Source organism: Oncorhynchus tshawytscha, linkage group LG14 (genome assembly GCF_018296145.1).
Source record: "Oncorhynchus tshawytscha isolate Ot180627B linkage group LG14, Otsh_v2.0, whole genome shotgun sequence".
NCBI classification, from domain to species: domain Eukaryota; kingdom Metazoa; phylum Chordata; class Actinopteri; order Salmoniformes; family Salmonidae; genus Oncorhynchus; species Oncorhynchus tshawytscha.
Genome location: NC_056442.1, coordinates 58,888,946 through 58,898,274, shown reverse-complemented (window position 1 = coordinate 58,898,274; position 9,329 = coordinate 58,888,946). Strand labels below are relative to the sequence as shown.

The following is a 9,329-nucleotide window of genomic DNA, read 5'->3' as shown; positions in this document are numbered from 1 at the left end:
CTCTCTCAGTACTGTGTTGGGATACCATGTAGCCTGTCTCTCTCTCTCAGTAGTGTGTTGGGATACCATGTAGCCTGTCTCTCTCTCTCAGTACTGTGTTGGGATACCATGTAGCCTGTCTCTCTCAGTAGTGGGTTGGGATACCATGTAGCCTGTCTCTCTCTCTCTCAGTAGTGTGTTGAGATACCATGTAGCCTGTCTCTCTCTCTCAGTACTGGGTTGAGATACCATGTAGCCTGTCTCTCTCTCAGTAGTGGGTTGGGATACCATGTAGCCTGTCTCTCTCAGTACTGGGTTGGGATACCATGTAGCCTGTCTCTCTCAGTACTGGGTTGGGATACCATGTAGCCTGTCTCCCTCTCTCAGTACTGTGTTGAGATACCATGTAGCCTGTCTCTCTCTCTCAGTACTGGGTTGAGATACCATGTAGCCTGTCTCTCGCTCAATACTGGGTTGAGATACCATGTAGCCTGTCTCTCGCTCAATACTGGGTTGAGATACCATGTAGCCTGTCTCTCTCTCTCAGTACTGTGTTGAGATACCATGTAGCCTGTCTCTCTCTCAGTACTGTGTTGGGATACCATGTAGCCTCTCCCTCTCTCTCTCTCTCCTGTGTTGAGATACCATGTAGCCTCTCTCTCTCAGTACTGTTTTGAGATACCATGTAGCCTGTCTCTCTCTCTCTCTCTCAGTACTGGGTTGAGATACCATGTAGCATGTCTCTCTCTCTCTCAGTAGTGTGTTGAGATACCATGTAGCCTGTCTCTCTCTCAGTACTGGGTTGAGATACCATGTAGCCTGGCTCCCCCTGTGTGTGTGGATCAAACATATCGGTGGTATAAATATACTGGTGTGTGTCTGTCTGAGTGTGTCAGACTAGTTTGTCATATCAACAGCTAACCTGAATATTGTGTGTGTACAGATCAGTTGATGTGTCAGTGATTTGAAGGGAATGATAGTCATTTAAACAACACTTTGGTTAGAGTTGTACTTCTGCCATCTGGGGGCTCTGTGACTGGTCTGGGGAGGACAGGGGTCTGAGCACTACCTGGGCATAGTAACCTGTGTTACACTGATAGACGTCCCCCTCCCATACTGTAGGTACTGGTGTTACACTGATAGACGTCCCCCTCCCATACTGTAGGTACTAGTGTTACACTGATAGACGTCCCCCTCCCATACTGTAGGTACTGGTGTTACACTGATAGACGTCCCCCTCCCATACTCTAGGTACTGGTGTTACACTGATAGACGTCCCCCCTCCCATACTGTAGGTACTGAGTGGACAGAGTGGAACGGACGGGGCTAGTGGAACAGACGGGGCTAGTGGAACGGACGGGGCTAGTGGAACAGACTGGGCTAGTGGAACAGAGTGGAACGGACGGGGCTAGTGGAACAGAGTGGAACGGACGGGGCTAGTGGAACGGACGGGGCTAGTGGAACAGAGTGGAACGGACGGGGCTGGTGGAACAGAGTGGAACGGACGGGCTGGTGGAACGGACGGGCTGGTGGAACGGACGGGGCTAGTGGAACGGACGGGGCTAGTGGAACAGAGTGGAACGGACGGGGCTAGTGGAACAGACTGGGCTAGTGGAACAGAGTGGAACCGACGGGGCTAGTGGAACGGACGGGGCTAGTGGAACGGACGGGGCTAGTGGGAACAGAGTGGAACAGAGTGGAACGGACAGGGCTAGTGGAACGGACGGGGCTAGTGGAACACTTTCTACTAGCCCGGGTCATGTGATAGTTGAAAAGTGCCCGGTCTGAACAGTATTAGCAGGCGATCTCCATATGCATCCCTGATCACCAGCATGTGTAGGGTTAACTACCACCATCTGACTCCAGAGCTATGGACAGTCTAACAGTTTATACAGAGAGATGTTTAACTGAGTTAACTCCCTGTGCCATTAAAACGTGTGTGTGTGTGTGTGTCAGACCCACAATACACTGATCACTTTTACCTCCACGTCACTTCCTCTTATTAGAACAACCTCATTGCCCTGTATTTGTTTTCATGGTGCCTAGTCATGTTAGAAGGCACGGGTTGGGCCTACAGATTGGGTTTTACGGGGGGTTGGGCTTTTACATGGCTGGGTAAGGGGGTTGGGCCTACATATTGGATTTTACATGGCTGGGTGGGGGCGGGCTACAGATTTGGAATTTCCACATTTTGTTACGTAAACAGCCTCATTCTAAAGTTGATGTAATATTTTCCCCCCTCAATCTACATAAAATACCTCAATGACAAAGCAAAAACAGGATTGTATACATTTGAGCAAATTCAGACCCTTTGCTATGAGACTCAATTAAGCTCAGGTGCATTCTGTTTCCATTGATCATCCTTGATGTTCCACAACTTGATTGGGGTCCACCTGTGGTAAATTCAATTGATTGGACATGATTTGGAAAGGCACACACCTGTCTATATAAGGTCCCACCATGTCAGAGCAAAAACCAAGCCATGAGGTCGAAGAAATTGTCCGTAAAGCTCAGAGACAGGATTGAGACGAGGTACAGATCTGGGGAAGGGTACTAAAAAATGTCTGCAGCATTGAAGGTCCCCAAAAACACAAACACAGTTTGGAACCACCAAGACTCTTCCCAGAGCTGGCCGCCCGGCCAAACTGAGCAATCGGGGGAGGTGACCAGAGCTATAGAGTTCCTCTGTGGAGATGGTTGCCTTTCTGGAAGGTTCTCCCATCTCTGCATCACTCCAGCAATCAGGCCTTTATGGTAGAGTTGCCAGACGGAAGTCACTCCTCAGTAAAAGGGACATAACAGCCCGCTTATAGTTTTCCAAAATGCACCTAAAGACTCTCTGACCATGAGAAACAAGGTTATCTGGTCTGATGAAACCAAGATTGAACTCTTTGGCCTGAATGCCAAGCGTCACGTCTGGAGGAAACCTGGCACCGTCCCTACGGTGAAGCATGGTGGTGGTGGCAGCATGTTGTGGGTATGTTTTTCAGCGGCAGGAACTGGGAGACTAGTCAGGATCGAGGGGAAAGATGAACGGAAGATCCTTGATGAAAACCTGCTCCAGAGCGCTCAGGACCAAGATCACCTTCCAACAGGACAACAACCCTAAGCACACAGCCAAGACAACACAAGAGTGGCTTCGGGACAAGTCTCAGAATGTCCAGCTAGAGCCTGGACTTGAACCCGATCAAACATCTCTGGGGAGACATGAAAATAGCTGTGCAGCAACGCTCCCCATCCAACCTGACAGAGCTTGAGAGGATCTGCAGAGAAGAATGGGAGAAGCTCCCCAAATACAGGTGTGCCAAGCTTGTAGTGTCATACCGAATAAGAGTCAAGGCTGTAATCGCTGACAAAGGTGCTTCAACAAAGTACTGAGTAAAGGGTCTGAATACTTATTTAAATGTCATATTTAAGTTTGGTTTTAATAAATTAGAAAAATCTGTTTTTGCTTTGTCATTGTGGAGTATTGTGTGTAGATTGAAGGGAATTTTAAAAAATCCATTTTAGAATAAGGCTGTAATGTAACAATGTTGTTGAAGTCAAGGGGTCTGAATACGTTCTGAATGTCCTGTTTAACCTCTTCTTCCACGCAGCAATCTGCTATACACATCCTCATATACTGCTCCCTTCTACCACTAACCTCTAGAACCCTAACCCAACACTGTGCTCGTACTTAAATATTGAACTCACCCCCAAGACAACACTAGTGCTGTAATACAGTACACTCTCACCTCACACTCATCCTCTCTCTCTCTCTCTCTCTCTGTCTCTCTCTCTCTCTCTCTCTGGGGCGTAGTTCCAGAGGTAATTTCAAAACACCATTCCAGTGTGTGACTGATGGGGTCCTGTCGACATGTTTAATCAAATATACCAATCAAAATTCTAATCATATATATATATATATATAAACGTCCTTTTGTTTTTGCGTGTTTTCTCCCTAAATTAAAACAAAAACAAAAACTGACAGTTGAAACAGTGTACAAACATCATCAGTCTCTTCTCTCCTCCCCAGTCCAGTTTCTGACCTCTGACCCCTGACAGAACAATCAGCAGCCAGTCCTCAGTAACGACGGTAACTCCTCTATGAAGGCTCCTGGTGATTTTCATTCAACCTGGGGTCGTTCCGTGTTCCATGTTCTGTGTGCAGGGCAGCCACATAGACGTCCCCCTCCCATACTGTAGGTACTGGTGTTACACTGATAGACGTCCCCCACCCATACTGTAGGTACTGGTGTTACACTGATAGACGTCCCCCTCCCATACTGTAGGTACTGGTGTTACACTGATAAGACGTCCCCCTCCCATACTGTAGGTACTGGTGTTACACTGATAAGACGTCCCCCTCCCATACTGTAGGTACTGGTGTTACACTGATAGACGTCCCCCTCCACAGCAGACATGAACCAGTGAGGGAAAGAAGGGTCCAGTTTGAAATGAGAGAGTGGAAGGCTGGTGGGGGGCTAGGTTAAGAGATCTGTCTACCCCCTCAATGAGAGAGTGGAAGGCTGGTGGGGGGCTAGGTTAAGAGATCTGTCTACCCCCTCAAAGAGAGTGGAAGGCTGGTGGGGGGCTAGGTTAAGAGATCTGTCTACCCCCTCAAAGAGAGTGGAAGGCTGGTGGGGGCTAGGTTAAGAGATCTGTCTACCCCCTCAAAGAGAGAGTGGAAGGCTGGTGGGGGGCTAGGTTAAGAGATCTGAGTCTACCCCCTCAAAGAGAGAGTAGAAGGCTGGTGGGGGGCTAGGTTAAGAGATCTGAGTCTACCCGCTCAAAGAGAGCGCATTTCATCGTCCCCCGTGCTCCCTCTCTTTCTATCTCCTCCATTCCATACAGTCTGTTTCTTCACCCCAAAGTCCAACACACATCCAACCCCCTGGGTCTAGCCCCCCTTCCCAACACCCTCCTTCCCCCCTTAAGTCGAGCCCAACACCCTCCCTCACACCTGGGTCTAGCCCCCTCCAACCCCCATCCCTCCCCACTGCCCAACACCTTCCAACCCCCTAGGTCTAGCCCCCTCCAACCCCCATCCCTCCCCACTGCCCAACACCTTCCAACCCCCTAGGTCTAGCCCCCTCCAACCCCCATCCCTCCCCACTGCCCAACACCTTCCAACCCCCTAGGTCTAGCCCTCCCAACACCCTCCAACATCCCTGGGTCTGCCCCAAAATACCTCCAACCCCTGGGTCTAGCCCTCCCAACACCCTCCAACATCCCTGGGTCTAGCCCCCAAAACACCTCCAACCTCCCTGGGTCTAGCCCCCTCCAACCCCCTGGGTCTAGCCTTCCCCAGCCCCCTGGGTCTTGCTCCCTCTCCCTCCCCACTGCCCAGCCCCCTGGATCTAGCCCCCTCCAACCCCCTCTGGGTCTAGCCCCTTCTACCTCCCCACTGCCCAACCCTCCCTGGGTCTAGCCTTCCCCAGCCCCCTGGGTCTAGCCCCCCAACCCCCTGGGTCTACCCCCTCCAACCCCCCTGGGTCTAGCCCCCTCCCCCCTGGGTCTAAGCCCCCTGGGTCTAGCCTCCCCCAGCCCCCCTGGGTCTAGCCCCTTCTCCCTCCCCACTGCCCAACCCCCTGGGTCTAGCCTCCCCCAGCCTGGCCTCACCGAACGGCCTTGTGCTTCCCCCCACAGCAGCCGCACCTCTCTCCACAGCGCAGGCAAGCTCGCAGGGGCAGGTAGCAGCACATGCAGGGCACAAACAGGGACAGAGCCAGGAGGGCCAGCCAGCGGGCACAGCACAGAGGGTGGGGACGGCCCTCCCCTAAAGAGTCCTCGCAGGAACACGGCTCCCAGAACTCGCCCTCTGAGTCCGACATACAGTGATACAGCAGGCTCTCTGCGCACCACACACAGGTCCACTGGTGCAGGCAGTGTAGGGCGGGGTCGGGGGCGTCCCGGCAGCGGCCCCGCCCATTCTCTGATTGGCTGAACACAGAGCGGCAGTATACGCAGCGTGACGAACACGACGACCCCGCCGGACACGGACTGTCCTCGTCTGGGGAGATGGCCGGGTCGCCGTCATTACCATCCCCACCTCCCGCTGCTGCCCCTCCTCCACCTCCTCCTCGCTTGCGAGTCCGTGAGCGGGGAGTGGCCAGAGAGGTGTGGATGCAGCAAGGGGAGGGACTTCCCTTCCCGGTCTCTTGGGGCGAGCCGGCGCCCGACGAGCCTCCAGATACAGCATTGGGCATGGAGGCCATGCAGGTGGGTGAGGAGGAGGAGGAGAGGCGCTGGGAACCTTTACTGTCCAGAGTGACCGTCACCTCGCAGCCCGCCGTGCCCACCCCTGCCACCTCCTTCTCAAAGCGCACCACACACAGCTCTGTGGACTTGTCCTGTATGCTGCCCCCACTGCCCACCACCACCCCCCCAGTGAGACCTCCCACCATGGTCCTCTGAGCCCCGGCACGCCGGTAGTCCTCGTAACCCCGGGAACCCCAGAGGTCCTTACAGGGGTCCAGGCTGCGCAGGTCTCCCTCCTCGAGTAGAGAGATGGTGGGGGAGAGGGGTGAGGAGGCTGGAGGGCCCTTTGGAGGAGTGGGGGGAGCAGGGGGAGGCGGAGGGGGAGACGGAGGGTTCAACACAGCAGGGACTTGGGAGAGTTGGTGCTGCGTTGGCCTGGTGTGGATCTAAAGAGAGGAAGATTATCAGAATAGGACACTGAACAATTACAGCAATCTGGATCCATCACAGCACCAGTAGTGCTCAGCACGGTGAGGTGTGTTCTAGTCTTCACCTGGGTAGTAGTAGTAGTAGTAGTAGTAGTAGTAGTAGTAGTAGTAGTAGGAGTAGTAGGAGAAGTGGTGGTGGTGAGGTGTGTTATAGTCTTTACCTGGGTAGTAGTGGTAGTAGTAGTAGTGGTAATAATAGTAGTAGTAGTAGTAGTAGTAGTGGTAATAATAGTAGTAGTAGTAGTGGTAGTAGTAGTGGTGGTGGTGAGGTGTATTATAGTCCTTACCTGGGCAGTAGTAGTAGTAGTAGTAGTAGTCGTAGTAGTAGTGGTGGTGAGGTGTGTTCTAGGCTTTACCTGGGGGTAGTAGTAGTAGTAGTAGTAGTAGTAGTGGTAGTGAGGTGTGTTCTAGGCTTTACCTGGGTAGTAGTAATAGTAGTGGTAATAGTATTAGTAGTAGTAGTAGTAGTAGTAGTAGTGGTGGTGGTGAGGTGTGTTATAGTCTTTACCTGGGCAGTAGTAATAATAGTAGTAGTAGTAGTAGTAGTAGTAGTAGTGGTGAGGTGTGTTCTAGGCTTTACCTGGGTAGTAGTAGTAGTAGTAGTAGTAGTAGTAGTAGTAGTAGTGAGGTGTGTTATAGTCTTTACCTGGGCAGTAGTAATAATAGTAGTAGTAGTAGTGAGGTGTGTTCCAGTCTTTACCTGGGTAGTAGTAGTAGCAGTGGTAGTAATAGTTGTAGTAGTAGTAGTAGTAGTAGTAGTAGTAGTAGTGAGGTGTGTTCTAGTCTTTACCTGGGCAGTAGTAGTGGTAGTAATAGTTGTAGTAGTAGTAGTAGTAGTAGTAGTAGTAGTGAGGTGTGTTCTAGTCTTTACCTGGGTAGTAGTCGTAGTAGTAGTAGTAGTAGTAGTGGTAGTGAGGTGTGTTCTAGGCTTTACCTGGAGGTAGTAGTAGTAGTAGTAGTAGTAGTAGTAGTAGTAGTGAGGTGTGTTCTAGGCTTTACCTGGGTAGTAGTAGTAGTAGTAGTAGGAGTAATAGATGTAGTAGTAGTGGTAGTGGTAGTGGTGGTGAGGTGTGTTCTAGTCTTTACCTGGGCAGTAGTAATAGTAGTAGTAGGAGTAATAGATGTAGTAGTAGTAGTAGTAGTGAGGTGTGTTCCAGTCTTTACCTGGGTAGTAGTAGTAGTAGTAGTAGTAGTAGTGGTGGTGGTGGTGGTGAGGTGTGTTCTAGTCTTTACCTGGGTAGTAGTAGTAGTAGTAGTAGTAGTGAGGTGTGTTCTAGTCTTTACCTGGGTAGTAGTAGTAGTAGTAGTAGTAGTAGTAGTAGTAGTAGTAGTAGTAGTAGTAGTAGTAGTAGTAGTAGTAGTAGTAGTAGTAGTAGTAGTAGTGGTGGTGAGGTGTGTTATAGGCTTTACCTGGGTAGTAGTAGTAGTAGTAGTAGTAGTAGTAGTGGTAGTGAGGTGTGTTATAGTCTTTACCTGGGTAGTAGTAGTAGTAGTAGTAGTAGTAGTAGTAGTAGTGAGGTGTGTTCTAGTCTTTACCTGTGCAGAAGTAATAGTAGTAGTAGTAGTAGTAGTGGTGAGGTGTGTTCTAGGCTTTATCTGGGCAGTAGTAGTAGTAGTAGTAGTAGTAGTAGTAGTAGTGGTGCTGAGGTGTGTTATAGTCTTTACCTGGGCAGTAGAAGTAGTAGTAGTGGTGGTGGTGGTGAGTTGTGTCTAGTCTTTACCTGGGTAGTAGTAGTAGTAGTAGTGGTGGTGAGGTGTGTCTAGTCTTTACCTGGGCAGTAGTAGTAGTAGTGGTGGTGGTGAGGTGTGTCTAGTCTTTACCTAGTATTAGTAGTAGTAGTAGTAGTAGTAGTAGTAGTGGTAGTAGTGGTGGTGGTGAGGTGTGTCTAGTCTTTACCTGGGCAGTATTAGTAGTAGTAGTAGTAATAGTAATAGTAGTAGTAGTAGTAGTAGTGGTGAGGTGTGTTCTGGCTTTATCTGGTGGTAGTAGTGGTGGTGGTGAGGTGTGTCTGTAGTCTTTACCTGGGTAGTAGTAGTAGTAGTAGTGGTGGTGGTGAGGTGTGTCTAGTCTTTACCTGGGCAGTAGTAGTAGTAGTAGTAGTAGTAGTGGTGGTAGTAGTGGTGGTGGTGAGGTGTGTCTAGTCTTTACCTGGGCAGTAGTAGTAGTAGTAGTAGTAGTAGTGTGGTGGTGGTGGTGGTGGTAGTAGTGGTGGTGGTGAGGTGTGTTCTAGTCTTTACCTGGGTAGTAGTAGTAGTAGTAGTAGTAGTAGTGAGGTGTGTTCAGTCTTTACCTGGGAAGTAGTAGTAGCAGTGGTAGTAATAGTTGTAGTAGTAGTGAGGTGTGTTCTAGTCTTTACCTGGGCAGTAGTAGTAGTAGTGGTAGTAATAGTTGTAGTAGTGGTGGTGAGGTGTGTTCTAGTCTTTACCTGGGTAGTAGTCGTAGTAGTAGTAGTAGTAGTAGTAGTAGTAGTAGTGGTAGTGAGGTGTGTTCTAGGCGTTACCTGGAGGTAGTAGTAGTAGTAGTAGTAGTAGTAGTAGTAGTAGTAGTAGTGAGGTGTGTTCTAGTCTTTACCTGGGTAGTAGTAGTAGTAGTAGGAGTAATAGATGTAGTAGTAGTAGTAGTAGTGAGGTGTGTTCAGTCTTTACCTGGGTAGTAGTAGTAGTAGTAGTGGTGGTGGTGGT

The 9,329-nt window shown here is 50.0% G+C and overlaps 1 protein-coding gene across 1 annotated transcript in view; it reads right to left on the bottom strand.

The window, feature by feature from the left end:
• Positions 1–5,559: 5,559 nt before the first annotated feature.
• Positions 5,560–9,329, bottom strand: part of spred3 (sprouty related EVH1 domain containing 3) — a 43,558-nt gene continuing 39,788 nt past the window's right edge. Inside the window, exon 5 of the mRNA XM_042296586.1 lies at positions 5,560–6,605. Coding sequence (XP_042152520.1) covers positions 5,577–6,605 — 1,029 coding nt within the window. The 3' untranslated portion in view covers positions 5,560–5,576. The remainder of the gene's footprint in view (positions 6,606–9,329) is intronic.